We start from the raw sequence: 18578 nt of genomic DNA, 5'->3' as shown, positions 1-18578 counted from the left end.
TCGAGACTATCCTGGCTAACATGGTGAAACCCCGTCTCTACTAAAAATACAAAAAACTAGCCGGGCGTGGTGGCGGGCGCCTGTAGTCTCAGCTACTTGGGAGGCTGAGGCGGGAGAATGGCGTGAACCCGGGAGGCGGAGCTTGCAGTGAGGAGATCACGCCACTGCACTCCAGCCTGGGAGACACAGCGAGACTCCGTCTCAAAAAAAAAAAAAAAAAAAAAAAAAATTATGCTAGACAGATGGGCTGATCTGCAAAAAGGAAGAGGAAGGGCAAAATGAATCATAAATACATTTATTATTACAAGTAAATACTGCCTGTATAAAATAATAAAAATATTCATAAGGGCATTTTAAAAAGTCAGTAAAATGCTGTCCAGTACTAGTTGGCTAGTCTGGAGGAGTTCAATACGTAATTGGTCAAATCAATTTGTTACATCCACAAAATAGATTATAAAAATACATTATTAAGATGAAATAGACTTATAAACATGGGGAAAAAGAAAGTGTGGAAATGTTAGTATATTGATCATATTTGTGAAAATGTATGAATATTCTACGTTTAACTGTATTTTAGGAAAAAAATAGGGAAGGGATATTTTCACATTTTACATAGTATGCTACCATGTATAAATTCATTACAGAAATGATGTTATTTTTATTATTCTGGACGACAAAGGATTTCCTTGTTTTCTTTTTTCCAATAATAAAAACAATCTTTTTTTTTTTTTTTTGGTGGTTACTAGGCAACGATCGCTGGACTCAACCACCCTCGAATGTTGGGGGGAGACGGTGTTTTTCTCGATTTCGCCCCAAGGAGGGTGCTTGGACTTCGACGTGCCACCATCTTTGAGCAGGGCACAGCTGTTTACAGCTTTGGAATGGAAATCTGGCTGAATGGTGGTTGCTTGGCAACGCCCAGCCACGGTCGCCGCCTTTGAGTAGGGCACGTTGTTTACTACTATAACCTAGAGGGAATGTGGTTGCTAGGCAACGCTTTGGGACCGTCGCAATCTTTGATCGGGGCACAACTGTTTTTCCCGTTTAGAGTGTAAATCATCAAAGCCTACAGGATGGTGGCTAGGCAAGGCCTTGGCGCAGTCATCATCTTCAATCCGGCCTCTGGGTTCTCCTTACCTCCTCCGAGAAACAAGAAAGGTTTGCCAATTCAATTAGCCGCCATCTTTGTTAGGGGTACCATGACTTCCGGCCGGGGCGGAAGAGAACCTAATGGACTTGGGGGAGGTGCCTGAATAGGGTTTGAGGGTCTGTTTGAGTTGGGTGAAGAAGGCGGGAAATTAATCCTCTTCCAATCAGCTCCTCATCTCGCCCTCTGGCGGCTCCGGACCACAGGCCGAGTTACTGTGATTACCGGCATGCTCCAAGACCGGCACTGACAGTCCCCTCGTGAGGGACCGCGGTGGGAGTCCTAAATGGGGGAGGAGGGGACGGGTGGCACCGTTCATCTGCTGTGCCTCGCGGCGTCCAGCGGGGTTCCCCTGTTCTGCAGGAGCAGTCGCGGCGGCGCCCCCGCCCGTCAGCAGGTGGGGCCTTGGACACCTGTATCTAAACCTAAGGGGGTTCGGTGTTTTGACTCTGGGTCTTCAAGGCAGTAGGGGCTGGGGAGGTTTCAGTGTTGAGTTTGTAGGACCAAGAAGGCAATGCACCAATAAGCCTGATTCCCCAAAGAGGCATTGCCAGGGTATATGGAAAGAGGATGGGGCTGGGAGCTGGCACGCTTAGGTCCTAAGGAGGAGGGGATGGGGTGGTGCTCCTGTCTGATGTCCCTAACCCCTCCTTAGCTCCCGTTCTCTGTCATCGGTTCCCTCAATGGAGTCCATATGTTTGGGCAGAATCTGGAGGTGCAGCTGAGCTCTGCGAGGACCGAAAACACGACTGTGGTGTGGAAAAGCTTCCATGACAGGTCCCCAGGAGGGAACGTGGGACAGGGACAGGGCCTGGGTGATAGTCCCTGTTGAAGATGACCTCGGAGGCCTTCCAGCTCTCTAAAACCAGCTGTTAATTTGGCTGTGGGATCTTTAGCAAGCCAGTTACCCTCTTTGATCCCTGATGTTTTCTATAAGAAAGGAAGGTTGGGCTGAGGGAGGATGTATCTGGTGTTCTGGAATCGATGGGCGGACTCCAACATACCCCTTCCTGATTCCCAAGGCCTTGACTCATTCTTCTCTCTTCCATTCCACAGCATCACGCTCATTGTTCTGTCATCTGAGGAGGGCATCTCTGAGCTGAGGCTGGAGAGACTACTCCAAATGGTGTTTGGAGCCATGGTGAGACTCACCAGTCCTCTTTTCTCCCCAAACCAGCATCTGAGATCTCAGCATCCTTCTCCCTCAGACCTAGGAGTCCAGACCACCAACACTTCCTCCCTCAGAACCCAGGAATCTTTTTCTTTTTCTTTTTTTTTTTTTTTTTTTTTTTTGAGACAGCGTCTCGCTCTGTTGCCCAGGCTGGAGTGCAATGGCGTGATCTTGGCTCACTGCAACTTCCGCCTCCCAGGTTCAAGCAATTCTCGTGCCTCAGCTTCCCAAGTAGCTGGGATTACAGGCACGCGCCACCATGCCCAGCTAATTTTTGTATTTTTTGTAGAGACAGGGTTTCACTGTGTTGGCCAGGCTGTTCTCAAACTCCTGACCTCAAGTGATCCACCCACGTTGGCCTCCAAAAGTGCTGGAATTACAGGCATGAGCCACCACGTCTGGCCCAGCCAGAACCCAGGAATCTTGACCCCCCAGTCCCCAGACCCAGAAGTGGGAGTCCTAGCCTCCTCTTCCTTCAGACCCATGAGTTCAAGTCCCAGTCCCTCCTCTCTTAGAACTAGTTGCCCAGGGCCCATTCTCTCCTATATGGTTCTCCTAGGTCCTTCTTGTGGGACTTGAAGAACTGACCAATATCCGCAATGTGGAGAGACTGAAGAAGGACTTGAGGGTGAGGTTGCAGGGCATGAGGGTGGGAAGTTAGGATACCTGGGCACTGCCATTTGGGAACTACAGTTCCCAGCAGCCCCTGGGGCAGCCTGGTCCCACAGGTTCTTGGTTGTCTGACCCTGGGCCCACCTGAATGCTAGGCTGGTCCCTTTCTTATTCTCCTAGGCCAGCTACTGCCTCATCGACAGCTTCCTAGGGGACTCGGAGCTCATCGGGGACCTGACCCAGTGTGTGGACTGTGTGATTCCTCCAGAGGGGTCCCTCTTGCAGGTACTGCGGATGCTATGGAAATACGTGTTCCGCTGGCCTGGCTCAGTCCTCATCCTCTTTTTTCTGGACCATTGTCCCAACCTTCTCCTATCCTCTCAGTTTCCAGTCCTATCCCCACCTGGTCCCAGAAGAATCTTTTTTCTTTGTATTGTTTTTCTTTTCTTTTTTCTTGTTTTTCTTTTCTTTTTTCTTTCCTTTCTCTTTTTTTTTGAGACATAGTTTTACTCTTGTTGCCCAGGCTGGAGTGCAGTGGCACGATCTCAGCTCACTGCAGCCTCTGCCTCCTGGGTTCAAGCAATTCTTCTGCCTCAGCTTCCGGAGTAGCTGGGATTACAGGCACCTGCCACTACACCCGGCTAATTTATTGTATTTTTAGTAGACAGGGGGTTTTGCCATGTTGGCCAAGCTGGTCTCAAACTTCTGACACCTGCCTTCGCCTCCCACAGTGCTGGATGACAGGCGTGAGCCACTGCACCTGGGCCATCTTTCTTTCTTTTCTGAGACAGGGTCTCGCTCTGTCATTCAGGCTAGAGCGCAGTGGCTCAGTCATAGCTCACTGCAGCCTTGAACTCCTGGATTCAAGTGATCCTCTCATCTCAGCCTCCCCAGTAGCTGACACTATAGGCACGTGTCACCACATTCAGCTAATTTTTTTAAGAGATGGACTGGGGTTGGGGATGAGTGTCCACTAAGTTGCCCAGGCTGGTCTCAAACTCCTGGGCTCAAGCAGTCCTCCCCCCTCAGCCTCCCATACTGCTCGGATGACAGGTGTGAGCCATCACACCCGACCACCAGAAGAATCCTCCTATATCCAGAGCTGGCCCTGCCCCTTTCCTGCTCACGGCCCTCCCGCAGCCTCCACCTCCCCCAGGACAAGGTCCCAGCCCCTCAGCCTGGTGTTTGAAGGCCTGTGGCACGTGGCACCCCCTAACCTGTTGCTAAATCCACAATCTACCTCCCCCCTGCTGCCTCACAGACCCCAGAGATCCCAACGACTTTCCAACCTTGGTACCTGCTCTTCCTCCCGTCTCTCAGATCTCTAGCTACCCCTACTTAAATACTGCTCTTGCTGACTTGCCTGGTGTGGGCGCCTCCCCAGCAGTGTGACTCTCAGCAGGTGACTTGGCTTCTCTACATTGCTGATGGTGCCTACTCAGCATGTAACAGGCCTTGATGAACAGTAGCTGCTGTGGTTACATCATTAGCTTCAGTTTGCACACTCAGGCTAGGTGTGTAATCAGACTTCACAGTGTGAGTTGGGGATGTGACTTCGTATGAAGGTGAAGGAACTCAGGCTCAGAGAGGGTGAGACGCCGGAGCATGGCCACTCCACGAGCTTGGGGCTGGCTGTGGGTTTCTCCCCATTCCCTGCCCACCTGGGAAGTCGCTGCCAACCCCTACGCCTGTCTGCGACTCCCAGTTCTCCTGCCTCCCTTACCCAGGAAGCCCTCTCCGGGTTCGCGGAGGCCACGGGCACGGCATTCGTCAGTCTGGTGGTGTCGGGCCGGGTGGTGGCAGCAACGGAAGGTTGGTGGCGGCTGGGGACGCCCGAGGCCGTGCTGCTCCCCTGGCTGGTGGGGTCCCTGCCGCCGCAGACCGCTCGCGACTACCCGGTGTATCTGCCGCACGGGAGCCCCACGGTGAGTGGGTGGGGCGGACGGGGCAGAGGGATGTGACCTGGGGGCCAAGTCGCTAGGAAGCGGGATCTGCGATGGAAAGGGGCCGGGCCGCGGTCAGCCCCAGCCTGTGCCCTGCTTCAGGTCCCACACCGGCTCCTGACCCTGACACTGCTGCCGAGCCTGGAGCTGTGTCTACTCTGCGGGCCAAGCCCACCCCTCAGCCAGTTGTATCCACAGGTGAACCTGCGCCACGTCCCGCTTTCCCCCTTAGGACACCCTGTACCTGCAAGGCCCTTTCCAACCACCCTGCCCTGCCAGCGGCTTCTTTCCCCAGCCCCGCCCCTTCTGGACTGCGCTCCAGTCATTCACCTTCCCCGCAAGATCGGCCACTCCCGCGCGTCCTCTGTCCTTCCAGGCCTCGCCCCTTCCCTGGTCCCTTCTGCCCTCCGCCCTCCACTCTTCTCGTAGGCCCCGCCCCTCCCGATTGACCACGCCCCTATCCTCGTGCTCTCCCCCGCCGGCCCCGCCTTCCCATAATGACCACGCCCCCTGCAGCTTCTGGAGCGCTGCTGGCAGCCACTGCTGGACCCGTTGCGGGCCTGTCTGCCGCTGGGAGCCCGAGCGCTGCCCAGTGGCTTCCCCCTTCACACAGACATCCTCGGGTAGGGCTCGGATGGAGGGAGTGGGTTGGGGGTCATGTCCTCTTCCCCAACCATGACATTCCCTTCCCTTTCCCACAGGCTGCTGCTCCTCCACCTGGAACTGAAACGCTGCCTCTTCACCGTGGAGCCCTTGGGGGATAAAGGTGACTGAGGACAGGGACAGGGGCAGGAGGAGCGTGGGCCGGGGAGGGGCTCTGCATCACTGCCTTTTCCTCAGTAGAGCCTTCACCAGAACAGCGCCGGCGCCTCCTCCGAAACTTCTATACCCTGGTCACCTCCACGCACTTCCCACCAGGTCAGCGGCAGGCACAGTGTTCCCACTGCGCAGGCGGGGACACTGAGTCTCTGGTCACGCAGAGTGGGAGTAGGTGGTGGGGTTGGAGGAACCGGACGAACCCAGCATGCACTGGGCCATAGGGCTGTGGTTTTTCTTGAGATCTGAGATTTGATGCAGATGGGAAGGGCGATCCTCTTTAGCAATACACATGGCAAACACAGCAGCAACACAGGAGCTCCAGTAGCCTTTTCCAGGAGGGAAGGGAGGGGAAGGGAGGTCCCTGCCTGGCTTCAGAACCTCCTAGATCATAGTTAACAATAGTTAACAGTAAGACCTCACCTCTTCCCAGTGCCTTTACATGTAATGAAAGAATGAAATCACTTTATCCTCACAAGCGAGGACTATCCTGTTACCTCATCATTCCCATATTACAGATGAGAAAACGGAGGCTCAGCTTATGAGTGGCACAGCCATATTCGAACACAGGGGATGGGGCTGCCATAACCACGCGGTCCAGCACTCTGCACTACTGCTGAAAGCACAGACTTTGCTGATAGGCTTGGGGGATGGGGGAGGTTTTCACAGATGCCAGGTTAGAAAGGAAAAATTGTTGTAAAACCCATAAAGGCCCAGAGAGACAAAGGAAGGGACCTGGGATGGCGCTATGACCCCAGTGAAGCCCGGATGAATGCAGCACAGTGGTCAAGAGCTCCATCTGGGGGGCTGCACCCCTTCTTAGCTGTGCGACTCCACCTCTCCCTGGCCCCTGCCTGCTTCCCTCCACCCACCTCATGCAGTGGGGCGGGTGGGCTCCTGGAAAAGGCTACTGGAGCTCCTGTGTTTCTGCCGTGTTTGCCATGTGTATTGCTAAGAGGATTGCCTGCAGCTGCACAGTTTCCCCAGGAAAATGGGGGCCAAGGCTGAGAAAGAGGAAGAGGGTGAGCTGAGTGAGAGCATCATGGTCTTTAAGTTGCTGACAGCTTGCTAGAACCCCGAGGCCCTGCCCTGGCAGAAGGCTCCCAAAACCTGTGCTCAGAGACCCCACGCGTTCAGAACTTGGGCCCAGGATGTGGTGTGGCTTCCAAAGGTTAGCATGCTACTTGTCACCTCAGTGCCCCCTGTTCTTTCCCCAGAGCCAGGGCCACCAGAGAAGACAGAAGATGAGGTCTACCAGGCCCAGCTGCCCAGAGCCTGCTACCTGGTGTTGGGGACTGAGGAACCAGGCAAAGGAGTGCGTCTGGTGGCCCTGCAGCTGGGGGTTCGGCGGCTGCTGCTGCTGCTGTCTCCCCAGAGTCCCAGCCATGGGCTGCGAAGCCTTGCCACCCACACTCTGCATGCCCTCACCCCACTTCTTTGACTACCTAGCAGTGGATGATGGACACAGACATGGGGCTGTTAGCGTCTCTCTGTTTATTCGCTCACAATAATACACAGCCCCTGGATGGGGAGGGGGTAGGAGGGGCTACGACAGGGTGGGGTGGGAGGGGAGGAGGCATCCACTTCCCTTGCCCCTCTCCCCTCTGTGCTTGGGAGGGGGGAAGGGAGGGAGGGGGCTCCCCCTAACCCCCCAGAATGTAAACAGCAGCAGATGAACAAAAATAAAAATACAAAAGGCCGGAGGAAGGTCCCAGGCATCCCCCAACCCCTGGCGTCTTCTCTGTCACCAGTGGAGGTCCCCCATCCACCAAAGCTGCCTCAGTCCAAGGGGCTGCCCAGTGCCGGCCACATCCCCGGGGGCAGAGTCCAGGGCTCAGAACTGCTGTGCCAGCAGCTCACACAGGTGACGGGAGACGGGCTCCTTGCTGGTGCGCAGGGTCAGCCGATACATCTGGGTGGGGACATTGGGGGCAGAACTCAGAGAAGATGGGGAGCCCAGGGAAGTGGGGACACAAGGGAGATAGAAGAAAGAAGGATAAAGGGGCCAGAAAAGTGATACAAGACACAGGAGAGGAGAATGTAAGAATGAAATCAACGGAGGAGCCAGAAAGGAGGGAAATTATAAATGAGAAGAAAAAGGTGGAAACGATATGGAAAGGTAGAAATCAGGGAGGGACAGGAAGAGGAGAGGAAGACCAGAGGTTGGAGACAGGAGAGAAGATTGATGGATAAAGAGGAGGAAAAGTGGACAAAGAGATGCGAGAGGAGGAGGGTCAAAGGGGGGACGTGAATTGAACAGTGAGGCAGGAAGAGTGGGCGCAGAGATGACAGGTGGCCTTCCTGCCGACCTCAGGCCTCCCACAGCAGCACTCACCTGGGCCTGGGCGTTGGGTTCCAGCCGGAGCAGACAGCCCACCTGCAGGGCTTTAGTCTGGATGATCCCTGCCCCCACGAAGTTCTCAGGGTTGGGGTCCACATTGTCCAGGAGAGCAGAGCCAAACCCCAGAAGCTGGGAGGGAGGGGGGCCGCCGTCAGAGAGTGCCAGAGCTGTCAGTTACCACACAGTGGCATCCCAGATCCCAAAAACCCTTGGGGATGGGAATTGGCCCCACTTTACAGATGGGAAAACAGAGGCTCAGAGAAGCAAAGCAGCCCTAGGCCAGCAAACACGCCCGCGGTCTCTCACCTTGGCCTTAGTAACTTCTGCGTCCATGGGGTGGTTGGCTTTGAAGATTTTCTGCGCCTCCTGTTGAGGGCTGGGGACGGGGAAGGTTCAAGTCAGGGACCTGGACGGCCCGACCCGCCCACCCGGAGGCGCGGCTTTGGCGCCGCCCCCTCCCCACCCCTCACAGGCTCAGCTGCTTCCAGCGCTGGAAGAAATCCTGGGCCGCCATCTCTGTGGGCTGGAAGAACTTGTTGATGGTCACTGGGAGCTTCAGGGTGAGGGCCTGGGGGGCGCCACCGTACCTGGTGGGGTGAGGGGGAGGCTCCGTTAGGCCCCGCCCCTCGCCCCGGAGGCCCCGCCCACTGGCCGCGCCGCACCTCACTTACCGGAAGCGCACGGACAGCAGCGGGGGCGTCAGGAAGTCCCGCAGACACTCAATATTGAGCACCTGCTGCACCTGCGCGCCGCCATCCACCTGCGCCGCCACGCGCTTGGTCTGCACAGCCAGCTGTGCCCGCCAGCGGTCAAGGAAGCCAGACAGAGGCGGCGGGCCCCCGGGAGGTCTGGGTCAGGAACCCCAGAGCTGCCGGCAGCTCCCGCCTGCAGGTCTTTGAGGGACCCCATGGTGCAATCCTGGACTCAATCCTACAAGGTTCAACTACAAAGTTCATACTATGGAAACCTCTGAGGCGCCCCCTAGGTGCCTCCTTTGGCCTCCCACAATGTCACACCTCACTGAGACATAATAGTATTAGCTCTGGAGGCTGACTTGGGTTTGAATCCCATCTCTTACCCACCTGAGTGGCTGTGGGCAGCCACTTAACCTCTCTAAGCCTCTGGACATGTGTAAGATTGGGCAACATGGCAAGACCCCATCTCTACAAAAAAAATTAGCCAGGTGTGGTGATGTGCACCTGTACTCCCAGCTACTTGGAAGGCTGAGGCAGGAGGATGCCTTGAGCCCAGAAGATCGAGGCTGCAGTGAGCAGTGTTCGTGCCACTGCACTCCCGCTTGGGTGAGTGAGGCCCTGTCTCAACAAAAGGACATGTGTAAAATGTCCTCAGGAGTTGATGAAATAATCCAGCCGGGTGTGGTGGCTCACGCCTGTAATCCAGCACTTTGGGAGGCCAAGGTGGGAAGGATCACTGAGCCCAAGGGTTTGAGACAAGCCTGGGCAACACAGTGAGGCCTCATCACTATTTAAAAAAAAAATCCATTACAAGTACTTGTCTGTGTGCCCGGTACATGGTAAGTACACAAAGACGGTAGCAATTAGTGTTATTGTCATCTGCATCCGTGTCAGTAGCCCACTGGGAAGGCCTGGGTCTCATGTTCTCTTGCCATTGCCTCCACGGAGCTGCCTGCACGAGCCTCTGGAAATTATGGAAGAGGGAATTTGGTTTCTGATTTTTTTGAGACAGGGTCTCACTCCGTCGCCCAGACTGGAGTGCAGTGATACAATCTCGGCTCATCACAACCACCACCTCCAGGCTCAAGCAATTCTCCTGTCTCAGCCTCCTGAGTAGCTGGGATTATAGGCGCGCACCACTACCACCCAGCTAATTTTTGTATTTTTAGTGGAGATGGGGTTTCACCATGTTGGCAAGGCTGGTCTTGAACTCCTAACCTCAAATGATCCGCTGGCCTCAGCCTCCCAGTGCTGGGATTACAGGCATGAGCCCCCACACCCGGCCGGAAGGAGTTTTGGGGTTGAGCTTTTCTAATTTCATCAATGTGGAAATGGAGGCCCAGAGAAGGAACAGGGGGTACTGATACCTCCAGCCACCCTTCCAGGGTTTTCCAGATACTCTGATCTTCACAATAACCCTATGAGGAAGAGGAGGGTCTACATACACTTCCCGGTGGGGACAGGAAGGCCCAGATAGGCAAAGTGACTCAGCCTAGGTCATACAGGAGGAGGCCTGATCAGCGTCTGGACCCGCAGGCCTGGCTTCTGAGTGCAGGAGGTGCTGGCATCATGACATGGAGCCCAGTGGAGGACAATGGCAGGACACGGAAGGTGCCAGACCGGGACAAACTGAGGCCTGGAGCAGGTGAGTTCTGGAAGTAATGCCTCCCACACACCACTTCACTGTCATCTCCTGTCCTGGGGGAAGGAACCCCACCCCCATCTTACAGATGCAGACACTGAATCTCAGAGAAGTAACTGCGTGCCCAAGAGGGGCTAAAGAGAAGTGTGGACCTGGGTCAGCCAGCTTCCCCACGATGAGGAAGGCCGACCTGGAGAGGCAGGCCTGGAGGCAGGAGGCTGGGCCGGGCCTGAGAGGATATGAGTCTGGAGGTCTCCGGGGTGGACCACAGTGGGTGAGAAATTCTGGAACTGCACCGAGGTCTTGTTGCCATAGAAGAGATACATGCGGCCTGCAGTAGGTGGGGAGGCAGAGCTCCATCTGAGTCCCTCTGACCCCTTCCCCAGGCCCAACCCAAGGTCTCCCTCCCACCCATTCCCACAGTCCCCTGGGACACACCTAGATTCTGCCGGAACTCTGACTTGACTCCGATCTGCAGCAGCTGGTTCTCGAACAGAACCCCGTTGTTCTTACACACAAACCTGGGTGGGAGTGGCAGGGGGCGCAGGATGACGGGGGTGCCTGTCTGCACCTGACCTAGGCTCTGCACCTGTCCTCATTCCCCTCCCCCACCTCTCCCAGGACTCACTTATTCAGCAATTCATCGGCTTCCGGAATGGGAGGGCCGATGTCTTCAGGACCTGGGCTGGAGGCAGGGAGCGGAGTGAGATGGGAAGGGACTTGGTGGGGAGGGGTGAAGACCCAGAGCAATTGAGTGTGAGAACAAACCCTAAGGACAGAACCCCAGAACCACATATCCAGACCCCTCACAGAGCTTCGAGGAACCTCACATCCGTCCAGCAGTGGCCTCCAATGGGAATGGAACCCTGGCCCGTGCCCCCGCATCGGCAGGCACCAAGTTTCCCTTTCCTCAAAGTCCTTGCCTCTGCTGCTCATCAGGAACCCGTTGACGAGAGCTCCCAGTCCCCTAACTCTCCCTGGGGACACCCGAGTCTGCCCCCCCGCGACCTCCCACCCCAGGCCACCCCTTACTCAGCAGCTGGAGCTGGGTCAGCCAGCAAAGCCATGGGGCTCTCGGGGGCAGGCGGCTCCAGCTCGCTGGGCCATCCAATCCCAGAGCAGACAAGAGAAGACAGGCGTGGCAGCCAATCCCAGACAGGCAGCAAGAGGGCCGGAGAGAGAGAGAGACAGAGAGGGAGAAGGGAAGGAGAGAAGGAGAAAAGGAAGAGCAGGCTGAGAAACGGTGACAGGAAAGGAGACAACGAAGGGTGGCCAGTGTCGGCGGAGTCCAGAGTGGGAGAGGGAGGGTGTGAGCAGGGAGGCTGGGGCAGGGGAGGCAGCAGCCAGGGCTGGCGAAGGCATCGGGATGGAGAGAGGAGCGAGTAGGGGGCTGGGGAGGGGCTCAGGGAAAATGTGGGCAGAGGCCGAGAAGGGACAGCCCTGGGGGTGGCTGTGAGAAGGGGCCCGGGCCCAGGGGGTGCTACCTGAGGAAGGCCTCCTCGGGGGTGGGCCCCAGGCTGGGCTGGGCGGCCGGGCCATCGAAGACGTCCACCAGGAGGTTCCCTGCCCCTGCAGAAGCCGGGGGTGCTGCCGGGGGAGGGGCTGCCCGCAGCCCCAGGAGGTCGGCGGAGGGCGAGGGCGTCGACTGTAGGAAGCGCAGGTCATGGTGAGGACAGATGGCACCCTGGCAGGACCCAGCCCCAGGCACCCTGGCAGGGCCCACCCCAGGGGACTCACCACAGTGCTGGGGGTGGGCTCTACGCCCCCGTTGATGTCATTGCTGCTTGGGTCCCTCCGGCCATCATCCAGGGCACTGCCAGCCCCTGGCCCCTTCTTGCGTTTCAGCTTGGCCAGGATGGACGACTCGCGCTCGGGGAAGGGCGGCATCTCCTCCAGCACTGTAGCCTGGCGCAGTTGGGTGGGGAAGGTCAGTTCGGGTCAGGAGGAGGGGAGAGCGGGAAGGGGGTATGCCAGAGTGGGGAGGGGCAAGGCTCTGACCAGGACGTCGGTGCTGGCCACCGAGCTGAGGGTGAGGTACTCCACGGCTCGCTGCTGCAGCTCCACGTCAGCATTGCGCAGCTGGGAGCCGGCCCGCAGCACGGCCTGGATGGTGGCCTTGGTCTCGGGGAAGAGGTTGATGAACTTGATGTAGGTGGACAGCAGCAGCGCCCGCGTCGCCACGCTGCACAGGTGGAACTTGGAGTGGAGCAGGGAGAACTGCACCGGGGGGCTGTGCACGGGAGTGGGTGTCAGCCGGGCCAGGCTCCACTGCCCTCTCCCAGAAACCCCCTCGAGAGGCGCCCCTCCCTGAGATGGACCTGTCCCAGGACCCCAGGCCGCTGGAGGGGAGTGGCCCTCCCCAGGCACCAGGCAGGGGCCACAGTCACACTCTGTCCATGATCCTGGGACTGAGGTCCTCTCTTACCCTGCTAGGTGGGTTGGGGTGGAGGCCGAGAGGATGGGAGCCCATCACCGCCTACCCTGAGACCCCTGGGGATCCCTCAAGCCCTGGATCCGTCAGAAGTGTGTAGTGTTCCCCCCGCAGGCTGAGGCTCCCTCACCTGGAGCGGGGGTCCCCAGCAATCAGGTTCCCAAACTCCCCAAGGATGTAGCCGCCAACCTTCACCATGTTCTCATGACAGGCGGGGGCCTGGAGCGCCTGGGGGGGGGCGGGGAAGGGCGTGGAGAGGACAAGAATGAGCGCCCTCTCTGGGAGCACTGGGTGCAACCACCTCCTGAATGGTGGAACCCTCAAAGCTCTGCTGTGGGTGGGGTTATAGGTGGTAAACTGAGGCACAAAAAGGTTGAGTGACCGGCCCAAGCTCACACAGGCCGTAAAACAGGGCTGTGAGCTGGGCGTGGTGGCTCATGCCTGTAACCCTAGCATTTTGGGAGGCCGAGGCGGGCAGATTGCCCAAGCTCAGGAGTTTGAAACCAGCCTGGGCAACATGGTGAAACCCCATCTCTATTAAAAATACAAACAAATTAGCTGGGTGTGGTGGCACGCGCCTGTAGTACCAGCTACTGGGGAGGCTGAGGCAGAAGAATGGTTTGATGCTGGGAGGCGGAGGTCGCAGCGAGCCAAGATCACGCCAAGGCACTCACTCCCCAATCCAGCCTGGGTGACAGAGTGAGACTCCGTCTCCAAAAAACAAACTAACACACCAAAAAAAAAAAAACAAAAAAACCAGGGCTGTGCAGGTCCCCTTTCCTGGGGCAGAGGGAAATGGAAACTACCGAGATCTGGGGCCGGGACTGCACACCGGGCTCCCCATGCCCATGCCCTGGGGACTCCTCACATCAGGAGGGTGGGAGGGACTCAGAGCCCTGGGTGCCCTGGGTTGGCCCAGAGAGGCAGAGGCCCCACTCTGAGGTCACAGCGGTGCAGGAGGAGGGTGGCCAGGGGCTGGCAGGCCCCACAGCCCCGGCCGTCCTTGCTCTGCCTCTAGGTCCTGTCGTGGGGTCATGGGGGTCAGGGTCAGGAATGCTGACCTCAAAGACCGTCTTGGCGGCGTAGCCCTGGACGTCATCACGGTTGGTGACGATCTGTAGCACACGGTACCACACCTCTTCACTCACATAGTCGCCCGCGATGCGGATGAGGTTGAGGATGGTGTCCACATACCAGCTGTAGTCCACGGCGTACTTCTCAGCCAGGATGGCCACCTTCAGGACCTGGCGCCGGAGCGTGTGAGAGACAGAGTGCCCGCAGGCTGAGTCGGGCTTTCACTCACCTGGCTCTGGGCTCACCACTGCCCCCATCTGGAGACCCAGGAGTCCAGGTCCCAGCCCCTCCTCCCTCAGACCCAGGAATCCAGGCCACCAGACACCTCTCCCTCAGATCCAGGTATCCAGGCTCCAGCCCCTCTTCCCTCGGACCCAAGAGTCCAAGCCCCGAGTCACCCCCTCCCTCAGACCCACAAGTCCAGCCCGCACCCCGCAGCACTCACGATCTCCTCGCGGATGGCATAGTCGGCCGTCTCCAGGTACCGCAGCATCTCCGACACGATCTGCTTGGCATTGCTCCGGTCACACATGGCGTAGAGGAGGTCAGCTGCCCGCTGCCGCACGCTGACGTCCCGCTCCGTCTGAGGGTGGACAGCAGGGCCCAGGTGTGTTTTAGACTCCCTGTTGGCACAGGGTTGGCCACCCAAGGGCCTCTGAGCCTCTGGTCTTTCTGAGGGGGGTGGCAGGCCCAAGTGGGCTCCAAGGGGTCACACCTTGAGGGCATTGATGACGGTGTCAATGTGCGTCTTGACGGCTTCATGGGAGAACTCGGAACTGGCCAGCGTGCACATGCTCTCCAGGGCCAGGTAGCGCAGGTTGGTCTCCCGGTGCTGCAGGAACTGGCCCAGCTGGTTGCAGGCCCGCACCAGGAGGTTGGGCTCACTGCCCGCAGGGGCCACAAGAAAGGGATAGTGAGAGAAACTGACAGGAGGAGGTGGAGGACTCGGGCCCCAGCTGACCCACCTCACAGCCCCCAAGGATCCAGGTCTTAACCTTGCCAGCCCTACATTGCAGTCCTGCACCTCCGGTGACCCAGACAGCTGGGCCTTTGAGCCCAGAGAAAGATACCCAGCAATTCTGCCCCCAAGAAGCGCCCCAGCACCAACCTCACAGGTGACACTTCACAGCCCCATCCTCCTACTACCCTACCTAAAAGTCAAGATTCCCTGCCCTCTGCCTAGGACCCAGGAGTCCGGGCCTCCACGCCCCTCCTTCCTGGCCCCGGGCATCAGGCCCTGGTGGGCCCAGGCGGGCACCTGTCATAGTGGATGATGAGGCTGATGGTCTCGAAGAGGATGGCGTTCTTGGCGTTGGAGTGCTGCACCTTCTTGGATTTGGGGGGCTCCTGGGCCTTGTTGAGCACAGTCTCCAGACATTCCACCAGCCGCCCCTTCACGGCCGCATCCTCTGGGGAAATGAAGGGGACGCACCTGGCTGAGTGTCCTGCCCGCCTGGCAAACCAGCTGTGGTGGTGGCCATGCCCCAGCTCCTGTCTTCCAAGGGAGGAGCTCGGGGTGCCTCTGACCTTGAGAATTCTGCAGCTCAGGGCCAGGGTCTCTGCTCCCTGAACCTCTTCCCAGCCCAGCAGAGGAGGTGAGACAAGGCACCTCTGGAGACACAGGATCTATCCCCAGTCCTGGGCTCTCCTCCTGCTCTGACCCTCTCGGGCAAGAGGTGGCACCCATGTGAGCCTCAGTTTCCTCATCTGCAGCTCTGAGGCTCCTCAGGTTTCTCACTGAGCAAAAGAAGCTCCAGGAACCTTCCCAAGAGATGCCCCCAAACCCAGGCCTTCCCAAGGACTGGTGCGAGTGCCGAGCAGCCCCTGACAAAAGTGCACCAGCCACCCACCCAAGTGTCCGTTCAGCAAAAGACCGCTGCAGGCACACTTGGTGCCATCCTCTGGGCCTAGAGGCTGGAAGGTCAAAGGACACAAGGCTCAACCAGGCACCCCCTCACCCTCCAGAGCTCTCTACCACTGACAGACGCCAGCCAGAAGCTCACAGGAACACCAATCACTACATTTCCCAGCATGTGACGTCTTTTCTTTTTTTTTTTTTTTTTTTTTTTTGAGACGGAGTCTCGCTCTGTCGCCCAGGCTGGAGTGCAGTGGCCAGATCTCAGCTCACTGCAAGCTCCGCCTCCCGGGTTTACGCCATTCTCCTGCCTCAGCCTCCCGAGTAGCTGGGACTACAGGCGTCCACCACCTCGCCCGGCTAGTTTTTTGTATTTTTTTTAGTAGAGACGGGGTTTCACCCTATTAGCCAGGATGGTCTCGATCTCCTGACCTCGTGATCCGCCCGCCTCGGCCTCCCAAAGTGCTGGGATTACAGGCTTGAGCCACCGCGCCCGGCCGTGACGTCTTTTCAAGTGTATATTAAGAGCTGTCAAGTATTCCAGCAAAAAATGCTGCCGCAAATCTACAGGAAAATTCACCAGATAGAGGAACAAGCTAAAAGACACCACAAGGCAGCAATGAGGCCAGTCGCCACCATGGGACACATGGCAATGGCATCTCCTGGTTTCTCCAGAAACAGGTGTGGGGGCTAGTCCAGACTACGAGAAACTGTACAAGACAGAATCCAATTTAAATCCTGTTTTTGTAAACAGGGCAACTATGTCGCCCAGACTGATCTCAAACTCCTGGGCTCAAGCGATCCTTCTGCCTCAGTCTCCCAGAGTGCCAGGATTACAGTGTAAGCCACTAAACCTGGCAGAATCCAATTGAATATGTGATCCTAGACTGTACTGTGATATATATTGTTTTTTGTTTTTTGTTTTTGAGACAGAGTCTCACTCTGTCACCCAAGCTGGAGTGCAGTGGCGCAATCCTGGCTCACTGCAACCTCCGCCTCCCGGGTTCAATCGATCCTCCCATCTCAGCCTCCTGAGTAGCTGGGACTACAGTCATACACCACCACACCTGGCTAATTTTTTGTATTTTTTGTAGAGATGGGGTTTCGCCATGTTGGCCAGACTGGTCTCGAACTCCTGAGCTCAAGTGATCCTCCTGCCTCGGCCTCCCAAATTGCTGGGATTACAGGTATGAGCTGCCATGCCTGGCCCAGAACAACATATTTAAAGGCAAAACATCATGATGTATGTAATTTACTTTTAAATATTTCAGAAGAAAATAAAACAAGAGCATGCATACATGGCAAAATGTGAAGTCTAAGTAATGACATCTCTCTACTTGTGTGGATGTTGGGAAACTTTTCACAATGCATGTGAAAAAAAAATGACTTGGAAACAAATTGGCAGTAGCCCACTACCATTTGCTGAAAAGGAGGTGACACAGGGTTGGTGTGTCCTCAGACCCAGCCTCAGGACAGGGCTGTATCTGCACTTCCTACACCACCGAGGGTTGGAGTGGGTGAGGTGCCTGCCCTGGGTGTACCACAGAATTACCAACTGGGCCTTCTGGGGTGGACGTGGGCTTAAAGCATGACCTAAGCCCTTCTTCACAGGATGAAAAAGAGGCCCAGAGAAGGAAGACATGTCCCCAGGGTCACACAACAGAATTCATCACTGGCTTCACACAAGATGGGCCTCTGGTGTCACCTCAATATCATACACTCAGTTATAGAGTGTGCACACACATGCCATGTGCAGAGGGACGTGCACAGACACAATGCATGCTGGCAAGCATTGAGACACGCATACACAGGCATGCAGACAGGTGTCTACACTCATGTACACACCCACTTGCGTGCACAGACAGGTACACATGTAGATGCACACACTGATACATACACATGTACACACATAGAGGGACACAGAGATACCATGAACACACTGCCACATATAGACACAGACACACACACACGATGACATCCACATACAGGGGGATGCACGCAGACGTGCATGCACACGGACAGGTATCGACACACACAGATGAACATGCACACACACACAGGCATGAACACAGGCATGCACACCCAGAGATTCGGTGGCGTACATCGGCCCTGGCCCCTGGCAGGTGCTGGGCATGCTGGCTGAATGGAGGGAACTGGTGCATTAGCACCTACTGTGCGGCAGGCCCCTCAGCACAGGGTCCCAAGAAACTGCTCCATGAAGTCAGTCAGCCAAGGCGACAGAAGCCCAGGGGAGCTCAGTGGCAGAGGGAGGGGTTTATAGCAGAGAGTCTGGGGGCTGACTGCCGCTTACTCAATGCCTAGAATGGTGATGTCTCACCTTCAAGCCTCAGCCTCCCTGTGTGCATATCACACTGGCCGTTCCTCCTTGCCAGCTCTGTTCGGCAGGTGCAGGCGCCCCCCTGCACAGTGCCTGGCTCACTACAGGAGTTTCATACACACTGGCTATTGGGACCGTGAGCGGTAAGGGAAGGTGCCCACCAGACGTGAAAACCCCTAACAGGGCTATGGTAATTCAGACAGCACAGCCTGGAATCACCCACTGCCCGGGTGGGTGACCCTGGGCCAGGAGCTCCCTCTCCCAGTCTCAGATTCCTCATCTAGAAAACAGGCGCAGTAACAGCCCCTAGTGACAGGGCTGGAACGAGAGCCTGGGTAGCAGGGACCTCAGCAATGAGGCTGATCGATGATGCCGCACAGGGTAGGCACTGGGCCTCGCGCTGCCCGCTTGCCACCCCCACTGCAGCCACGTAACAGGGGACTGAGGAACCACCCCAGCTTCAGAGAAATCCTGACCCAGACCCTCCAGTCCCACCTGGCGCGCTGTGGAGCT

The 18578-nt window shown here is 57.0% G+C and overlaps 2 protein-coding genes across 6 annotated transcripts in view; one reads left to right on the top strand and one right to left on the bottom strand.

The window, feature by feature from the left end:
- The first annotated feature begins 837 nt into the window (after positions 1-837).
- On the top strand, positions 838-7407 carry FUZ (fuzzy planar cell polarity protein). 4 transcript variants are annotated; one of them, XM_009195003.4, is made up of 12 exons: positions 838-941; positions 1049-1158; positions 1803-1924; positions 2204-2288; positions 2878-2946; positions 3111-3215; positions 4658-4855; positions 4976-5071; positions 5390-5496; positions 5575-5639; positions 5714-5791; positions 6907-7407. In XM_009195003.4, exons 3-12 carry the CDS (start codon positions 1842-1844, stop codon positions 7128-7130), a joined length of 1110 nt encoding a protein of 369 aa, XP_009193267.1. In that variant the 5' UTR covers positions 838-941; positions 1049-1158; positions 1803-1841; the 3' UTR covers positions 7131-7407. The 4 variants fall into 4 exon arrangements, with proteins under 4 accessions (XP_009193267.1, XP_009193266.1, XP_009193265.1 ...); XM_009195001.4 differs by lacking the exons at positions 838-941; positions 1049-1158 and adding an exon at positions 1181-1544; XM_003915922.5 differs by lacking the exons at positions 838-941; positions 1049-1158 and adding an exon at positions 1182-1544 and having other exon boundaries at positions 5717-5791.
- Positions 7167-18578, bottom strand: part of AP2A1 (adaptor related protein complex 2 subunit alpha 1) — a 42145-nt gene continuing 30733 nt past the window's right edge. The window contains exons 8-24 of one of the 2 annotated variants that reach the window (XM_003915921.3): positions 15131-15281; positions 14588-14756; positions 14318-14455; positions 13860-14042; positions 12929-13026; positions 12366-12597; positions 12105-12272; positions 11852-12012; positions 11400-11465; positions 10996-11052; positions 10806-10888; positions 10609-10698; positions 8702-8825; positions 8501-8617; positions 8337-8406; positions 8025-8159; positions 7167-7601 (exon numbers count right to left, since the gene is read on the bottom strand). In XM_003915921.3, coding sequence (XP_003915970.1) covers positions 7524-7601; positions 8025-8159; positions 8337-8406; positions 8501-8617; positions 8702-8825; positions 10609-10698; positions 10806-10888; positions 10996-11052; positions 11400-11465; positions 11852-12012; positions 12105-12272; positions 12366-12597; positions 12929-13026; positions 13860-14042; positions 14318-14455; positions 14588-14756; positions 15131-15281 — 2120 coding nt within the window. In that variant the 3' untranslated portion in view covers positions 7167-7523. The remainder of the gene's footprint in view (positions 7602-8024; positions 8160-8336; positions 8407-8500; positions 8618-8701; positions 8826-10608; positions 10699-10805; positions 10889-10995; positions 11053-11399; positions 11466-11851; positions 12013-12104; positions 12273-12365; positions 12598-12928; positions 13027-13859; positions 14043-14317; positions 14456-14587; positions 14757-15130; positions 15282-18578) is intronic. The other variant, XM_003915920.3, reaches the window with a different exon arrangement.

Source organism: Papio anubis, chromosome 20, assembly GCF_008728515.1.
Source record: "Papio anubis isolate 15944 chromosome 20, Panubis1.0, whole genome shotgun sequence".
Classification (NCBI taxonomy): Eukaryota; Metazoa; Chordata; class Mammalia; order Primates; family Cercopithecidae; genus Papio; species Papio anubis.
This window is presented reverse-complemented; position numbering and strand designations above follow the sequence as displayed.